At 56.4% G+C, this 18,276-nt stretch overlaps 2 protein-coding genes across 12 annotated transcripts; one reads left to right on the top strand and one right to left on the bottom strand.

Annotated features, from left to right (window-relative positions):
- The first annotated feature begins 449 nt into the window (after positions 1 to 449).
- On the top strand, positions 450 to 14,681 carry PGGHG (protein-glucosylgalactosylhydroxylysine glucosidase). 11 transcript variants are annotated; one of them, XM_056354959.1, is made up of 14 exons: positions 450 to 550; positions 2,786 to 3,055; positions 3,558 to 3,768; positions 4,310 to 4,745; positions 5,851 to 5,970; positions 6,165 to 6,296; positions 6,622 to 6,733; positions 7,939 to 8,011; positions 8,516 to 8,652; positions 9,449 to 9,582; positions 9,854 to 9,949; positions 10,436 to 10,533; positions 13,392 to 13,606; positions 13,700 to 14,144. In XM_056354959.1, exons 2-14 carry the CDS (start codon positions 2,803 to 2,805, stop codon positions 13,762 to 13,764), a joined length of 2,082 nt encoding a protein of 693 aa, XP_056210934.1. In that variant the 5' UTR covers positions 450 to 550; positions 2,786 to 2,802; the 3' UTR covers positions 13,765 to 14,144. The 11 variants fall into 11 exon arrangements, with proteins under 11 accessions (XP_056210934.1, XP_056210929.1, XP_056210930.1 ...); XM_056354958.1 differs by lacking the exon at positions 450 to 550 and adding an exon at positions 646 to 2,344; XM_056354953.1 differs by lacking the exon at positions 450 to 550 and adding an exon at positions 646 to 1,702.
- A 1,144-nt stretch (positions 14,682 to 15,825) lies between these two features.
- Positions 15,826 to 17,303, bottom strand: IFITM5 (interferon induced transmembrane protein 5). Its single transcript, XM_056354783.1, is given in 3 exon segments — positions 15,826 to 16,423; positions 17,087 to 17,177; positions 17,179 to 17,303. Coding segments are annotated over 3 exon segments (390 nt in total). The 5' UTR covers positions 17,259 to 17,303; the 3' UTR covers positions 15,826 to 16,204.
- Between the last annotated feature and the right edge of the window lie 973 nt (positions 17,304 to 18,276).

The raw sequence follows: 18,276 nt of genomic DNA on the forward strand, positions 1-18,276 counted from the left end.
ACGGTGGCTTTTCTGCGGATTTGCAGAGAACAGATGTATAATATCTATCCTGTAAAGGTTGGATTGTTCAATAAGATAATCCCCCTCTCAGGGTGCCGGCAGTGGGTTGGTCAGAGACGCAGCATCTGGCTGCAGTGCTCAGTGTCCCCCTGCCCGTGGGGACAGCACCGCAGGTCTCCCTGCTGAGGGACGTTTGTCTCTGCAAGGACCAAAGCTGCTGCATGGGGTGGGATGGAGAAACTGCTGCTGTGATGCCCCTCTGACACGTCATGGATACAGGCAGCGCTTGATGGGGCTGAGAAGGGAACCTCGAGGATTCTCCTGCTGCAGGAGCGTGGAGGCTGAGCACGAGCTGGGGCTGCCCCACATGCGGGCTGAGCTCAGGGGTGGCCCATGGCATGTGGGGGGAGCAGGGAAGGCTTTGAGGTGCAAGAGACATAGGGTCAAGAGACAGGCGGACCTGGGAGCCTCCATCTTGTAGTGAGCATTGACAAGTGAGCTGGAGGCATGTCTGGGATCTGGGGGGAATACCCATCCATTTAGACCCAGGGTAATTTGCTTTTTTTTTTTTCCCTTTTTTTTTTTTTTTCCTTCCCTTCTACTCCCCTGAGACTGGGTTTGTAACTCCTGTGCTGCCCTGTGCTGATGGGGGGTGGAAGTGTCTCTGTGGGGGCTGCCACCTCCTGTGCCGAAGGGCACGGGCATGCTGTGGGGCTGGTCAGGCCGCTGCTTTCAGCTCTTGTGGGATCTGCAGTTTGCTCACCTGTGACACGGGGCAGCAGAGGCTTCACTGGGGTCAGGGACCCACGTGCCCTGCTGTGGCTGCTGGCTGCCCTGGGGATTTGGCTGGTCAAACGCGGTCACAGATCTCTCTGGAGAGCAGTGCTCCAGCCAGGCGAGAGCCCAGGCATGGCCAGGCTGGGGCAAGGAGCCTGCTGGGGACGTGTGCCACGGCCAGGGCAGTGTGGCCCTGGCACAGCCCAGCCTGGGGAGGGTGGGCTCCTCTGTGCATGGTGGCAGTGCCCTGGGGACAGCTTAGTAAAATGCTGCTTGGTCTGTAACTGGCCTTCAGAAGTGCACAGAGACACATGGGGTGGGGAGAAGTGGGGCTGGGTGCCAGCAGTGCCCCTGCGGCACGGGCTGTCGGGGTGGGATGCTTGCTGGCACCCGTGCCGTGCCCAGAAACGTGTGCGGCGGTGGGGTCTCGGGCAGGGAGCCAGGGAAGGCACCCGAAACTGAAGCCTGGACCTGTTCCCTCCGAGAGCTGGCAAGGAGAAGGGTTAAAGCATGGCCTGGGGCAAAGGTTGGTTATAGTGCATGGTTCTTTCTGTGAGGTGCTTTGCTGGAGTGCTTTTTCTGTCTGCTTTGCTGGAGAGCAGCCACAGCCCCTCGCCGGGGCCCTGCGGCATGCCTCGGGCAGCTCGTAGGCCAGTCCTAGCAGCCTGGGGTTTCCTCTCTCCATTCCTCCTTCCTCAGAGCACGAGGCAGCCCTGGGACCTCCGTGCTCCCCACTGTGGGCAGTGTCATCTCAGCAAACACCTGCACATCAGGACTTACTTGTATTATTTTTTTTTTAAGGAGGGAGGGAAAAAAGTTATTTCCTTCCTTCTTTCTCGGTGGGGTGACTTCCGTCCTTCCCGCTGCGAGAGCCCGACAGCCACCCCCGCCGCAGCCGGCGTTCGTACTCAGCCCCGGACCAAAGGCAAGGTCTCGTTCTCTGACCCCCCATTAGGGTTTGGCTCTTGGTTTTGATCTTCCTGGAGGCAGGAGCAGGGGGTTTATCGCAATTCAGTCTCCAGCGTCGCCTGGCGTGAGGAAGCGGAGCCGGCCCCAGTGCTGCCAGCAGCTGGCTGCGGCCAGGGAGGGACTTTGGGGACAGTCAGCCTGGGCTGGGCGCTCTGGCCACGCTTGTGCGGCCCCGGTGGGCTTGCAGCTCTGCCCGGGGAGTTCTTGGTGCCTTGTTTTACCCTCTGTATTATTCTGGAGCTTAGCATTGCCAGGCACCAGCTACAGCTCCCTTCTGTACAGCTCTGTTTGTATGTGTCTATAGCTATACATATATTTAATATATACTTATATGTATGTTTACGTGTTATATATAAATATATAAAAGATATCTATACAGATCTGTATTTTTATATATATGTATAAATGAAATAAAAGGCTCCTATCCTAGTAAGCCAGTAGCTGAAGCTGAGCTAAACATGTGAGTGAGAAGCAGCATCGGGTGCAGCGAGCTGGGCGATGGGGAGCCACTGAGGCCACAGAAGGGCATTTGACAGTGTCCCAGAACAGCACTGGGAGGAAAGGGGGGAAGGTGGCTGCGTTGTATTGGAAGAAACTGGTGAGCCTCTGTCACGGAGGAGAAGAGGGAAGGAAGTTGGAGAAGTGATGTAGCCAGTGGGTGGGTGAGGTTTGGGCGAGCTGGGGGGAGCCTTGCTGGGCTGGGAGGCAGCTGGAGCCAAGGGGGAGCGAGGGGGGCTGCAAAGGGGGAAATGAGCCCAGGTGGGGGAGAGCTGCCCAGGCACTGTGGGGGAGGCTGCAATGGAGGGTGCTGGTAGAGGTGCCGGTGGAGACCAGACGGGAAGCTAAAAGAAACACAGACCCTAGGAACATAGCGAGGCAGGTGAGCTGCCAGCCTTGGTGGTGAGCAGGGTGGTCCAGGAAGGTTTTGGAGAGAGAGGCAGCTTGCAGCCCCTGCTTTGGGCTGGTGTCAAACTGCCACGCTCAGCCTGCTCCGGCTTGGTCCGTTCGCCACTTGCCCCAGACTCTTGTTGTTCTGCAGCTCGGCTTGGTTCAGAAATGGCCGATGGCAAGGAGGACCCCGCTGTGTTCACCTCTGCCTCTCTGCCCTCGGACCCACGGCTGCTGGCGACGGTGACCAACGCTTACCTGGGCACCCGCGTGTACCGGGACATCCTCCACGTCAACGGCGTGTACAACGGGGCGGTGGGAGACACGCACCGTGCTGACGTCCCCAGCCCCCTCAACGTCAGGATGGTGGTGCCTGCTGCGGACAGCCCGGCAGAGACCTTCGCCTTGGACACCCGGACGGGTGAGCAGCCGAGTGCGGGCGGGCACCTCCCTGTCCTGCCGCCTCTGGACCTTCAGAATCTGGAGCATCCACCGCTCTTCTGTCCCGCTGCTGGTGACCCCCTTCTAGAGTTTAAAGTCTCTTTGCCTGGGTTGCCTCTTCCACAAGGTCACATCTGTCTTCTCCCCATTTTATGTTCACCTGCGGGGTGGTGTTCTTCCAAAGTTGTGTTGGAGCGAGTGGAATAAGAGCGACTTTCAGACTGTATCTCAATCCCTGTTGGAGCCAAGCTTGGAAAACACAGTTTAGTCATGAAGCCTGATGAAACATTCTACAGCATAGATCTCTGTGGCTTGGCCAGATTCAGTGTGTTAACAGTCAAAAAGCTCTGTTTGCATCTGGACCTGGGAAAAGGTGGTTCCTTTGCCAGCGAGAGCCAGTAGATAGGGCTGAAATGGGAGCCTGGGGCAGAACATTGGGACCTGAGGGTTCAAAAGGCTGATGGCTCATATTGTGCTCACAGGAACCTTCAGCCACGTGCTTCAGTCAACAGACTATGCAGCCACCCAACAGATCTACGCTCACCATTCCCTCATCCACTTGATGGCCTTCAGCATCACCATCCAGCGATCAGCTCACGTCACCCGACCCATCACGGTCCAGCTCCAGACTCCTTTTGTGACAAAGAGCCAGGACCTGGACCTGAGCCAAGGACCAGACTTCCAGGGAGCACAGTGAGTTTGGGTGACGGGGGCACCCTGCCCTGAATACACCCTTCGTGGGCTGTTGCGTGCTGCCCTGCTCACCGTTAGGAAGTAAATTGCAAAGTAAGATTAGAGCAAGACTGAAATACTAAGTAGTGTGGAGGCTTGTGCAAACCTGCTTCTTCCAGGCAGGTATATAAAATGTTAGGTATTGAAATGTTTTTATTAGTTGCAACTCCAGAATAATTACATGTAAAAGAGCACCAAAGGCCACAGGGACTAGATGTGATGACAAAGAAATGAGTGTGGGGAAGACAGTGAGTCTGGGGGAGGTGACCTCTGGAAGTGGCTTCCTGGGGCTGGGGACCAACAGCAAGGAGTGTCGCTCACCCGTGCTTTGAGGGTGGGACGGCAGCTGAGTTGAAGCGTGGGGACAAGGAAGCTTCCGCCCTAGGTGGGACAGGAGCCTGGTGCTCGACTGCCAGTGGGAGGTCCCCTCTGCATGAGTGGACATGCATGGAGTCCCACCTGCTCCGCTTTCCCTTCACCTGTCTCTTGCTGCCTCCCACAGCTACGTCTACGGGAAGACGCTGGTTCCTGAGGTGGAGGGGGGACCTCGTCCCACAGTTCACATGCTCTGGACACCGGTGCCGCAAGCCTTGACGTTGCATGGGGAGGAGCGGGAGCAATCCTGGGAGTTCCTGACGGCCGTGGCTGAGAGCGAAGAGGAGGTGAAGAAGAGCTACAGTGAAGGGCTGGCCCTTATCGCTGCTGGCTCCCTGCACTCCTCCCATGCCCAGGCATGGGCCACGCTGTGGCAAGGCTGCTGCATCGACCTGGACGGACCTCTGCCTTTGAGGCAGGCCCTCTATGGCTGTCTCTACTACCTGCTGAGTGCCATCCCACCCCGTGGGAGCCCGGGATTCCTCTTCCATGGCATCAGCCCTGGCGGCTTGTCCAACGGCACTCAGGGCGAGGACTACTGGGGCCATGTCTTCTGGGACCAGGTGGGTGGAAGCCATGGCAACCTGGGGGCTTTGCACGGTGACTGGGGTGGAGAAGAGTCAACAGGAGGTTGGCGGGAGCTTCCTCCTTACTCCCAAGTAGGGGCACCTTGGCACCAGCCCCTTGCTGGCGAGCATCCTCCTGCTCCTTTTGTACCGGCGACCCAGACTCAGCTCAATTCCTGTAGTTGCTTATCTGGGTTGTCCTCTAACTCGAAAGCAAATTGCCTAAATCAAGGCTAGATGCCTGGGGCTGCTGCGTAGCTGATGGGGGCAAGGGGTCGAGAGAGACCCCACCACAGGGCAGCCCCCTTCCCCAGGCTGAGGGCTGGGGCTGAGGTGGTTGGGGTCACTCCCCCAAGGGGGCTGCAGTGACTAGCTTGGAGCACGGCCACCAACTTTTAGCTATTTAAACCAAAGCAAGCTGAAACCTGCCCTTCTTCCAGCTTCAGCAGGCTTCAGGCATCAGCGAGCCCTGTTGTGTCCAAACCACTGAAAAAACCCAGAATTGTTTTCCACGATGGGCACATTTTAAACGTAGGATTGGTTGTGCTCAATAAGCTGGCTGGGCTGGGTGGCTTTGCCCCTGCCAGAAGCTCAGAACTGCTCTCGGGGCAGCCACGCTGAATGTGTGCACATCTCTGTGGCTGAACGGTGATGGCATGGCGTGGGCAGGAGACGCTGCTGCATGGTGTTGAAGCTCCTGTGCTAAATCTGGTCTGGTCTTTTCAGTGGGCAAGGGCTTTTCAGTCCTGAAGAGCTTGTGTGTTTGCTTCCTGGTGACACATGTGGTTTTGACCTTCTCCAGAGCCTCTGGCTTTGGAGGACCCACGCATCCCTTCTCTTGCTGGATGGGAGGTCCTGCTGAGATCACCCCAGTGAGGTACCCAAGAGCAGCAGGCATGGGCAGAAACAGTCCCTCATGGATTTATCCCTTTTAATGACCCCACAGTCATTAAAATTACAAAATAGTTACCACCTTTAAGTAGTAGCAAAATCACGGTCAGAGCATTTGGGATGGGGGCGGACTTGAAGAGTGAAACTGGTGGGAGCGTTTGGGTGCCCCACCAGCCAGTCCCACCGCCTTGCCTTGCTTGGATGTTTGCAGGACACCTGGATGTTCCCGAACATTTTGCTGTTTTATCCTGAAGCTGCCCGAGCCATCCTGGAGTACCGGATTCGCACGCTGGAAGGAGCCTTACACAACGCGCAGGAGCAAGGCTACAAGGTGGGGACAGAGGTGTTGGGCTGAGGGCAACGCCACCCAGCCACTGGCAGCCAGGAGGACAGCTGGGCTTGGCTCTTCCTCTCTGGCTCTAGTTTTAGCCAGGGGCTGTGAGCAGGGCATGGCCCGCAGGTGGTGGACCAGGGAGAGCATCTCAAGATGCTGTGCTCAGCTGCGTCATGGGTGTCTCCTGGCAGGGTGCTAAGTTCCCGTGGGAGAGTGCAGCCACTGGCCGGGAAGTCTGTCCTGAGGACATCTATGGAGCCCAAGAAATCCATGTCACTGGGGATGTTTTGATGGCCTTTGAGCAGTATTACTGCACCACGCAGGTAAAGGGAGCATGTGCCACCTGGATGGCCTGCTGGCAAGGTCTGCAGGGCATCTGGTGGTGATCACTGTCCCTTCCCAGAGAAACTGCTGCTATCTGCTCCTGTCAGAACTGCCGGTAGCGCCCCAGGGTCCCTTCTTCAGCCCTGCCTCCTCTGTCCTTCTCCTCTTGGGCGGCTCAGCATCCTGTTGGCTCAATCCAGGCCAGTTTTCTGACATTTTCTCCTGCTACATCCATCTCCTTAGATCTGCTGTCCTCCTGCTGAGTTTGGGTCTGGTTGAGTCTCCCTCACATCCCTGTTTTTCTCTGGCTTTGGCTCCATCCAGGACCAGAAGCTGTTCAGGGAGGACGGAGGCTGGAAGCTGGTGGGTGCTGTGGCTCAGTACTGGTGCAGCAGGATGGAGTGGAGCAAGGAGGAGCAGTGCTACCACATCAAAGGTACTTCTGCAGCTGCCAGACCTGTTTGTAGAGAAGGGGTTTGCGAGCAGAGGCTCGGAGTCCCTCCAGCCAGACCCGGATGGGAGTGCACTGGCTCTTCAGATTCCTGCCCTCTGGAACATCTCATAGATGATATTTGTGTCTGTGTGAATATGTAACCAGATGTTCAGCTCTCTTCCAGTGGCACAGTATCAGTTGTTTCTTCTCTCAGCCCCTTGCCACTCACAGGGCATCTCTAGAAGTCTCCTTCCATGGTGGTACGAGCTGATGCCACAAGCAGAAGTGCCTTCAGACCTGCTGTTGTGACTGGTGGCACTTAGAGAAGGCAGAGTGCAAGGGCTTGGGAGAGGAAGGAGTTTTCTAAGTGTTTTCTAAGAGACCTGAATTTAAGTCCTCCAGGAGACTGCAGGAGTTTAATCCCTTGAAGGACATCTGGTGCTGTTGGTGCCAAACGAGCTCAACTGCTGGTGTGTCTGGCAGGGCAGAGGGTGCCTCCGCAGGCAGCCGTCACGTAAACCAGTGCAAGTTAATGCTGATGGCTGCTTCTGAAAACGGATGCCAAGGGGGAAGAGAAGTGAGGGAGATGTGTTTGTGGAAAGGGTCTGGAGGAGAAGGCTGGGTTAGAGTGAAGGGGTCTGTGTGAAACTGAGGCGGTCAGAGCTGGAAGAGCCCTTGGGTTTGCTGCCCTTGGAGCAAAGGTCCTTGGAGGTATCCCCGGTGCCCACAGGGGAGTCACATATTTAAATGTCTATTTTCACATTTCTCTTGGGAAGTGGCCATCTCTCCTCCTGGGGACAATCTGCACAAAAGCAGCAAAGGAGGGAACTGAGCTTCTAGAGAGGGAAAGGTTTAATGACTTGATCAACTTGATGGAATGACTTGAAAGAATTAGTGACTTGAAGGTCACCTTGCCTGTGATGTGAGGGGGATGCCCTCAGGCTGAGGTACCTGCTGCTCGTCAGCCACAGCCATACGCTGGGTTGTTTCTCCTTCACAAGCAGCACCGCTCGTGTTCTCTGCTAAGCATTGCACCCAGGTCTCTGTGGGATCCCACCAGCAGCAGAGGGGCAGCACCTTGGCACAGGGACCCCCGGCGCTGCAGCGGGGGTGTCCCCCTCTCGTGCTGCTTCCCTGAGGATGAGCACCAAGCCATGCCAGACCTGGGGTGTGCTGCGGTGTGAAGTGTCCCCTTCCTCTTCCTCCAGGTGTCATGCCCCCGGATGAGTACCATCACCAGGTTGATAACTCTGCATACACCAACGCCGTGGCACAGCGGAGGTAACACGCGTGCCTTCTCGAAGCCTGGCCCATCTCTCTTCTTTTCTGCCCAGCTGTCTGGCAGGGATAGGAGGCAGCAGGGCTCCAGCATGGGATGTGCCTTTCCTCCCCTCGCATGCCTCTGTCCGAGCGGGTCTCCTTCGCCAGCCTTCACCATCAGCGGAAGGGAGTAGGTGGTCCCATGGCTCCATCTGGCCTGGTTCAGGTGGCCACATGAGAGCAAGGAGTCTCGCTTCACAGGAGGGCTTCTCTCCCTGCCTTTAGTGAGGTGTCTGTGCAACTACACAGCTGGAGACATCTAAAGCTAGAGGAACGGACTCCCGACTCCAGCGATGAAAGCTGTTACCCCAAGCTTAAACTCTGACCTGTGTGCTTTCAGAGTAGTTGCTGCTTTGCAGTTACGGCTCAATTAGTCCTTTCTCTTCCCTTTCTTCTCTTCCCGGCTCTGAGGGGGGGACAGGCACCTGTGCCTGATGGAGAGCACTGTTCCTCGCTGCTTTTCAGCTTAAACTTTGCAGCTGATGTTGCTCGGGACTTCTTGATCCCTGTGCCAGAGGAGTGGGTGGACTGTGCCCAGAAAGTCAAAGTGCCCTTTGATGCGGAGAAGAAATATCATCCCGAGTACGACGGTTACAGCCCAGGTGAGCGGAGAGGCAGCAGCCAACCCCTGAGTTGGCCACTGCTCACTCTTTGTAAGTCTGCGAGAAGTGGGGACCCTGACTGCTCCAGACACAGGAAGCGTGGCTGGGGGGTTGGCTGGAGTAAGAATCCCCAGCATTGCTCCCCAGGTGCAGCATTTAGGCTTTCCACACTGGCAAATGGGCTTGTAGAAGTTTTTCCTGCCTCTTAGTGGCTCTTTTATCATTAGTGGGCTCATAAAATTAGAAAATTTGGGAGCGTGGAGAGTAGGAAGAGACTTTTAGCCCTGGGCTGCAGTTGCTGTGGTTGCTATGAACCCACTGCTGACAGTTAGGTCTGTCTTTCCAAGGCCAAGGGCCGCGTGTTGCCCATCCAGAGCTCCCTGGCCCTCTAGAAGTGGAAGGACCAGTTCCAGTGGTAATGCCTGCCCAGTTAAGTGCCCCTTTTCCCATAGTTAGGGGCAGGGTAGCCTGGATGCACGGGATCCTGGGAGCTATTCCTTCACACCTGGAGCTCAGGTGATGCCAGGCTGGATGCCATCACGTTAGGGCTGTGCCAGCGTCCCGCCTCAACACAGCAGCAAGGACAAACCATAAGCTGCTGCTCTGGTCTGCCTGTAGCAAGGCAGCAATGAGTTGTCCTCCCTGCAGGTCCACTGCCTTCCCCCTGCTGGTGTGGCATTTGTTGTTCTAAGCTGATGATTCTGTGAGAGGTTTGTTCCCCATGTGAGTAAACAGAGCATCAGCCAGCCAGTTGTTCCTGGCTGGCATACGTGGTCTGACCAGCTCCTTTCCCCAGGTGAGCCTGTGAAACAAGCTGACGTTGTCTTGCTTGGGTTCCCGCTGATGCACCCCATGAGCTCTGAAGTCCGGAGAAATGACCTGGAGATGTATGAGCCCGTCACTGAGCTGGATGGGCCAGCCATGACCTGGGTAAGGAAAGGGGGAAAGCCGAAGCTGGGATTCATCCCCGAGGTGGTTGTTTCCATCCAAGTTAGGGACCACCAGCCCCGTCAGCAGACACGATTTGTCAGACCTGCTTTAAATTCTAAGGGAGTGTGAGGAGTGCGGAGCTAGAGGAGTGCACCAAAGGTGTCGGTCCTGGGTCAGAAGGATGCTGGCGGTGGGGTCCCTCAGAAGCTTTTGCTGCATTGCTGCCCCTGGGGAGCAGCAGCAGGTGAAAGGCTGTTTCTCTCTCTGGCAGAGCATGTTTGCGGTGGGCTGGCTGGAGCTGAAGGAGGTCCAGAGAGCCCAGAGCCAACTGAACAAGTGTTTCAGCAACATCACGGAGCCCTTCAAGGTTAGCTGCATGGTGTGGGTGCTTCCCTGTGACAAACGCCTCTTGCTTTTATCTTGCCTGCTCCCAAGTAGGTTGTGTCACACTGAGAGGCATCGCTTGGGCTGCAGCCCATGCTGACGGCACTTGTGGTCACCAGGTGATTATTACATTGGGCTTGGTGGTTGCACGCTCCATCTCCTCTCTGTGTGCTTCCAAAGAGCAGTGAGGAGGCGTCTGATTCCTATCAGGCAACACAAAGCCATGGGTCGCTGTCGTACACCCTCTAGGCTTCCTTCTGCCTAGGAATGGGAAGGGGCATGGAGATGGTGCTATTCAGGGACGCATCAAAGCCCACCCACCACCTCATGCCGGGATGGGCAGCAAGGCATGGTCATTGCAGCACCCCAGATAGGTGACAGTGACGATGATAAGCGTGTTCAACCCCTCAAAACTGCGTGAAGAGTCCCAGTGCAACTGTTGAGTCATTTATTTCTCTTGCTGGAGCAGATCTGGGTGGAGAACTCAGACGGGTCGGGAGCTGTGAACTTCTTGACAGGGATGGGTGGATTCCTGCAAGCTGTCCTCTTTGGCTACACAGGGTTCAGGTGAGACCTATCTTATGTTGCATTTAATTTCTAAGCAACTACATATCACTTGAAACCTTACTGTTCATCTGCAGCAATGTGGTTTTACTCATGAAAAAGTCAAGGAACTTGCAGCATCCAGAATATCCTGCCAAGCTCCCAGCAGGCAATGACAAACAGGAGCGTTAATGTTCCTGGATGAACTGGGAACAGTTAGTCACTGGTGGGGAAGAGGGTGGAGATATCAGAAATGACAAGTTTTGGTTTGTTCCTCCTCCAGCTGCGTCAGTGTTAAAGCCATTGGCTTCAAAAGGCAGCATGGCAAGGCCAGTGCCGGTCTCTCCGGCACTGGCTGACACCCCCGGTGAAGAGGGACATCCCTGATTCCGGGGTTGTGGCTAGCCCACATCATTTTGATGCCTGCATGCCAGAACCACGTCCCGACCTGCCTGCTCCATAGGTGGCTGTTGCTTTGGTTTCTTCACCAAGTGTGGATGAAGCTTAGGGACGATGACCCACCAAATACGTGGGCCGTTTGGCTCAGTAGTTGCAGAGAAAAGTCCCTACAGTCACCCTGCAGGCAAACAGAAGTCTGCTTCTAACGACACCTTATAGGCTGTAGGCTTCTTAAGGGGACTGCTGTAAACAGAGACCCCACACCGAGCTGCTGCAGGTGTGTTCCCGCTGTAAAGACTGGAAAAGGATTTGGAACAGGGAAGCGGCTCTTTCCGTGTCACTTGATGAGTTAGTGGCGCGTTTGGGAAGCTGAATGCCATTTGCTAAGTCTGTCCTCTGGCTCAGCCATAACATCCCCTGCCTCCCTCGGATGTGGTGTGGAAAGACCCTCTGCATCCCCCCAAAGCCATCTGCCATGCGTGCGGCGCTGCAGACCTCTGCAGAGGAGCGTGCCCAGCCGGCATCGCCACGGCATCAAAATACCTTAGAACAACCATTAAGCTGCTGATGTAATTTCAAAGCTGTGTCTCTTATCCAAAGCAGTCCGGTGGTTTCTACCCTGAAGCAACAGTCTCCTGAGCGTATTCTTAGTTTAACTGAGGATGGATCAAACTGACAACCCTTTTGGTTTCCAGCGAAACCTTTTAGCACTAACTCTGTGGTTCTACTCTGTGTGTGTGGCCAGAAGTTGCCGAGAAACCCACTGGTTTCTTGGTGGAGCTGGGCGTGAGCTGCGGTATTCCCAGCTGAAAACCTCAATCCCAGCTTTCGCGAAGCCCGACGGTCCTCAGATGCTCCTTGCGTGTTGGGCCGGGCCCTCCCAGCACAGGCTCAAGCCACAGGCTTTGGGGCTCCAGCCAAGCTCCTGCAGATGTTGAGGTGACATTTATGTGTCCCTCCAGGTCACGCTCTTGCCTTGCCCATGGTACGCGGTGGATCCTGCCTCGTGCTGCCCTGCTGCTGAGGCTCTCCACTGTCTTGAGCCTCTCCTGAGTCCCCTCCAGCCCACTGAGTCCTCTCCACATGTTAGGGAGTGATGGGCAAGAGCTCTCATGTCAAGATTTGAGTAGGAGATAACAGTGACTGTTGTCTTTCCTCATCCAAAGCCCAAACGCACCAGCGGGCTCTGTTTGACCCTGGGTAAGGGCTTGCAGAAAGGATTCAAGCTGTTTTCTTGATTTTTGTATCTTGATCTGTATACGTGAAGGAGCACATACAGCAGTGCTGAATCTAAGTCCTTTCAAACCAGTGAAGGTGGGAGCTGATGTGGGTTGCCCAAGGTCACCTTGCCAACCCACTTCGGTCACAGCTTGGGCAAGTGAAAACCAAGCTGTGTGGCCACATCTTCGTTGACATGGCAAATTACAGAGAGGGTCAGCACTAGTGGTCAGGTGTGTCTCATGATTCAGTTGAGTGGCACCTCCAGGAGCATCCCCACCAGGTGTGAGGTGAGCTCCCATAATCTCCTCACCACCGTGGTACAGCTTGCCGAGGAACGGCAGGTGAGAACAAATACCTGCTGCGAGGTATTTGGGCTGAAGCTGAGTGTCCATCCTAAACATCCCAGCTACTGCCATCTCCTGAGCTGCTCATGTGGCTGGGACAGAGTGCCATGCGTGGCCCACGGCCTGTGCTGTAGGTTGGTGTGACCAGATTTCAATGGCAATTCCTGCCTGGGATCCACGGCCACCTCTGCTCCTTCCCATGCCCCATTCCCCTCCCTGTCTCTGAGCAGGGCGCTCCTGAAGTTTAGCCAGCATCGCTGCTGCTGAAGCCAACCTCTGAACCGGAGTGGGGAGCTGAGCTGTCTTGGAAGAAAAAAAAAATAAAATTTTTTGCTCTTTCTTGTTAAAAAAATAAAATCCAACCTAATGGAAAGCACAGAGCCCAAGTAAGGGACTGGAAAGGGGGACAGGAATGGCCTCAGGTGCCAGGCTGTGAAATCACAGCCCAAGTAGCTCTTCACCAGATGCTTCATCCGTGTGCTCAGGGTTTGCCTGGAGATCCTTGGGATGCATCACGGACACTCTGCCCAGAGATGCATGGCATAACGGGGGAGGCCTCCGGGATGTGTGAGGCTGGGCTGCAGAGGGTCTTTCCACACCACATCCGAGGGAGGCAGGGGATGTTATGGCTGAGCCAGAGGACAGACTTAGCAAATGGCATTCAGCTTCCCAAACGCGCCACTAACTCATCAAGTGACACGGAAAGAGCCGCTTCCCTGTTCCAAATCCTTTTCCAGTCTTTACAGCGGGAACACACCTGCAGCAGCTCGATGTGGGGTGGAGGACACAGGGTCTCTGTTTACAGCAGTCCCCTTAAGAAGCCTGAAGCCTATAAGGTGCCATAGGGATAGGGGGAGGTGGCTGACCGCTTGGTAGCTACCCTCTGTCCCCACCACTGATGTGCTCCTGCCTTTCCAGGATCACCCGCTCCAGCCTCCGCTTCAACCCTGCCTTTCCTGATGACATCAACAAGTTGAAAGTCACTGGTGTCTCCTACTTTGGCAATAAACTGAAGTTCATCATCACTAAAGAAGTGATCAGGATCAAAGTGACTGAGTACGCCCGGGAGCCTCCAGCACCTCCCCTGGAAGCTGTGCTGGAGGAGTCAGGGCAGCGGTTTCCCCTGTGGGAAGGTAAGGTGTCATCACCTGGGACTGCTTCCTAAAAATAGACAATTTGGGGGAGAAACCGTTCCCGTATCTCACACAGGTTGGGTTTTGTTGTAGGACAGAGCGTCTCCTTCCCCACGGCGGCTGGCTGGATTCAGAGGTCATCCACCGAGACATTTTAAACCTTGGTTGATCTGGGATTTACGCCCCCCGCCCCCCCCCCCCCCCCCGCCCCCCGCCCCGAGGCAGCAGAAACCAGCTGAAGAGTGGATGTCTGCAGAGGGGGAGGGGGAAGGGGAAGGTGGAGGTCCCAGGCTGTGCCATAAACCCTTTGCCCCCATGGGACTGCATGCTGTCTGCATGGCCCTGGGGCGGGGTGGTGGGCTCAGGGCTGTCACTGTGGCTGCGGTGGCAGCAGCTCCCGGTGGTGCTGAGCATCCTCGTCTGTGCCAGGGGGCAGTGAGCCCCCTGACTCCCCTTCATGTGCCTTCGGTATCTCTCGCTTAGCAGAGGAGGTGAAATAAAGCCTGAAAGCGACTGTTTTAAATGCATTATCTAAACACTCATGACTTGTTTCTGCTTTCTATATCTGTGTATAAACAGATATAGGATGACCCTAGCTGAATGGATCCGTATTTAGTCCAGCCCGTACGTGTGCTGACTCCCAGCTACTCCAACACGTCCCGGCTTGGTCCTTGCCTTCTCCTGCCTGCCTGCATCACTCCGGGGGCTCACAGGGCGGTGGAGGCTCCACCAGCGCTGCCCGCCACGTCATGTCTCTGCCAGCCAGCACAGAGGAGGATCCCTCTGCAGCAGCCTCTGGGGTGTTGGTATGCCAAGCAGCTGGGACCCCCCAAATCCTGCTGATCCTCGCAAGGAGAAACTCTGCAAAGGCAGCGTGGCAGGGCGGACAGAAGTAAGGCTGGAGCCGAGTGTTATTTTGGCACTAATGTCAGTCACAAAATACACAGCCAAGAGCATTTTAACCCCGTTCGGGCAGCACGTAGCTCTTTTTCTTTTATTTGGTGTATAACATCCCTGTCGTGTTTTTAAGCCCTTACATACATTATCATCTCTCTTTTCAAGCAGTTTTGGAGTTAAAGCCCTTCTAACTTGACGTTTGAAGGGCTGTAGGAAGCCCAGGCATCAGTTATCATTAAAATTATGTCAGATGATGACAAGTGCAGCATTTTTCTGGGGTCTAAGCAGAGCTCTCCTCCAGCTAAGCAGCCTCAAGGTGAGCAAAGACCTGCCGTAAATTTGCTTAAGGCATTTTCCGTGTCCTAGGAAGCCCCAAGGGGAGAAGGGGAAGGGCTGCACCCCTGTATTCCTGCAAACAGGAGGCACGACACCAGCTCTGCACCTCGCAGCATCCTCCCCTCCCGCACCCCCCTTCCTGGGGCCGTTTTGCTGCTGTGTTTCCCAGCTCCATGGCTTTGCTAGAGCAGACATGGGCCAAAGCGAGGGGATGTCGAAGCCACCCTTGCCAGGGTCTGTCCTCTCTGAGCAAACCCCAGGAATCTCGGCTGAATCCCACGGAGTTTATAAAAAGCCTTGCGGCTGCTCCCTGCCGCAGGCAGCATGTGGGAACGCTTAGGGAAGAAGGCGAAGCAACTCCCCTGCCTTATAATTACGCTGGCTCCCTGTCAGACTTTGTCAAAAGTCACTCAACCCTTAATTAGCAGCAGTTCTTGGCAGCAGGGCAGGACAAACGGGACCCCTCCATCCCCTCACCCACGGTACAGCCCTGTGGACTGCACCTGGGTTTGGATTTTGGTGGGGCTGAGGATAAAGCCCAGCTCTGAGCCAGGTCTCGGGTGGCACTGAAAGGGATCCCCCTCCTCCACAAAAAGGGATCCTTTTAATCCAGCTGCCAAAATGAGCTGGCTCTGGACGAGGGAGGGCAATAGTGAGGGACAGCACAGAGCAGTGGGGTGGCATCCTGTGCTTATCTCCTCTGTCCCTGCTGGGGGGTCTCTGCTTTACTGCAATGAGTTTGCAAGTCTCAGCTCACCTTGGAGGAGATGACATCTCATCTGCTTGAGCGTGTCCCCCCCGGGACCGAGGCACTTCTCTGCTTCTTTGGCTTCTGGCTAGTTTAGGCTGGGTGGCTCCAAGGGTCACAGAGATTATTGCTCTTCTTGGCTGCAAAGAGCCTCTTCAGAGCAAAACCGATGTATTTATATTGTCCCTTTAGCACCCCCACTGCACTACACACACGCACGCAGAAGACTCACAATGTGTGAAATGGTTTAATGATTTAAATAGTAATCACCGATGCTGTGATCCACACAGGATAAAGGGAATTTAAAAAAAAACCACACAGGGTAAACAAAAATAATAGAGCTGCCCCAAGAAAGGTGGCTGGGAGCCAGGGTCAGGCACCGTAGGGCTGGGGGTGCCAGACCAGCCAGGGGAGGGTGAGGGGGTATGCAGCAGGGCAGGAGGCCTGTGGGCTACGTCCCCTCCAACCACGCACTGCCTGGTGGCTGTGAGAGCTTGTGGACGTGGCTGTGGGTGGCAGGGATGGGGAGTGGCTGGGTTACGCTGGACCAGTGGGTTTTTTGAGCAGGGGGGCCACCAGCGATACCAAGGAGTTTCAACAAGCCCTTCGCCCACTGGTCACTTGTCCTCCTCGTTGCTCCCACTGAACTGGTAGGTGAAGAAGCCAGCAGACTCCTGGGCGAGCTTGGAGAGGTGGATGACGCCCGTGATGACCAGGGCAGCGAGCAGCAGCGGCAGCACCACGCTCCCCGCCAATGCCAGGGCGTTGTAGCACCTGGCCTTGGCACTGAAGCGCCGAGCAGCTTCCACGTCCCCGGCCGCTTTCCGGTCCCGCGCCTGCAACAGCCGAGAGACGGGCAGCAGTGCCTGGGCAGCCCGCAGCCCCCTGCCCTGCCTCCCCCCCGCAGCCCCCTGCCCTGCCTCCCCCCCGCAGCCTGCAGTCTGGTCCCCTGGTCAGTGTCAAGGGGGTTGCTCTCCATCCGCCCCAGGCTGCCCACCAGCTCCCTGTGCTCCTGCCCCGCTCCGGCCCCGCTTGCTTTGCCGCTGGGATTTTCCTCCCGGCTTCTCTCATAGCCTCACTGGCTTCAGCCCCATTTTTCCACCCTGGTCCAGCCCCGCTGGAGCTGCTCCTGCCAGAGGGCAGGTGGAGGGGCTGGGGGCATCGTGCTCCCCCAGCACCTTCTAGGCAGCAGCAGTTGGTCCTCCGGCAGCAGCAGGAGGCTGTATTTATCCAGGGGGTCTCACAGCTTCATTAACAGGCGGCAGGAAAAGCGTGGGGGCTTTACCAAGAGATGGTGTCACCTGCAGCCAGCCTCTTGAGGATGTTGGGCTCTTGTCCCCCACCCCAGCCCTCCCAGGCAGCCATTTCAGACACTCTGTGTCTCCTTGGGAAGTCCATCCCTTGGCATCATCCCTGGGTGATGATCATCAGGGGGGCACAGGGAAGGCTCCCAGGTGACCCCGAACATTCAGCCTCATTTCCCCACTCGGTGCCCGTACCTTGACGGAGAAGGCAAGCGCCACGAAGCCAAGGCAGCAGAAGTTCATGTAGATGGTGTTGAAGATGGACCAGATGAGGTGGTCGCGGGGGCAGCGGGGAGGTGGTGGGAGATGGCTCCCGCTTGTGGGACGGCATGGGCAGGTAGTCCTCCTGTGGGTAGGAGGTGTCCATGGCCACGGAGAGAGGCACCACGCAGCTCTCCGGCTCCACCAGCCTGGCTGTGGGAGTGGGGCAGGGCAGCCCCTTTATATAGTTCCTGTCTACGGCATGGCCTCGTCTCCTCTATATATAAACCTGAGAAATTACAGCCCTCCCAGGGCTGTGGTCATCAGACGTCTTGGCTGGGAGCTAGGAGAAACAAACTTGGTTTTGGAGCCCACTGGCTTTTTATATCCAGCCTTCCTCCCGCGATGAGGAGCACTGACAGCTCCAGCGACGCTGAGTGCTCGGGGAGGACCATTGGGATGGAGCCATGGGGGGGACTTTGAAACCAAGCGACCATCACCCCAAGAGGCCAATAAGTGACAGACCCTCGGTGCCAGGATCCCTCAGTGCCCTGGCCCACACCAGTACTTCCAGCCTAATCCCTCTGGGGGGGCTTGGCTGGGAGGACCCCTTGTTACAGCACACTTGGGCTGCCAGATGATTAAATGTCAGCTTGGCAGGAGGTGGCTGGGGGCTCGCTCGGGCTGTGGGAGGGGAGCCGGACGCACTGCGTGGCCCGGGTCCCCCTTCCCAAAGCACCGAAGGAGCACGGGTGGCCCTTGGACTGTGGCTTTGCTGGGGACATCAGGTGTGGAGTGGTGTCAGGGGGTTGGATGTGGCAGGAGGGAGTGGGGGTAAGGATGGGGAGCGAGGCAGGGATGGGGTGGTTTGAGGCAGGCTGGGGCAGAGTGGGACAAGATGGGACAGGAAGATATGGGATTAGGGAGCCCTGATGTGGGGGCAGGCAGCAGGCAGGACCCCTGAGCCAGGCAGGGCGGTGGTGGGATGGGGTTGCCTTTCCCCTGGCCTTAATGGAGAAGATGAGCGTGATGAAGCCCAGGCAGAAGGGGTTGCAGAATGTGGTGCTGAAGAAGGAACAGAGCACAAAGCCCTGGGGGCTGGGGATGGGCTCTGGCTGAGCACAAGAGGTGATGGTGGGGCTAAAGGCAGTGTGGGAGGACACCTGCCCCGTTCCTGCCTTAGG

Source organism: Falco biarmicus, chromosome 10 (assembly GCF_023638135.1).
Source record: "Falco biarmicus isolate bFalBia1 chromosome 10, bFalBia1.pri, whole genome shotgun sequence".
In the NCBI taxonomy this organism is placed as follows: Eukaryota; Metazoa; Chordata; class Aves; order Falconiformes; family Falconidae; genus Falco; species Falco biarmicus.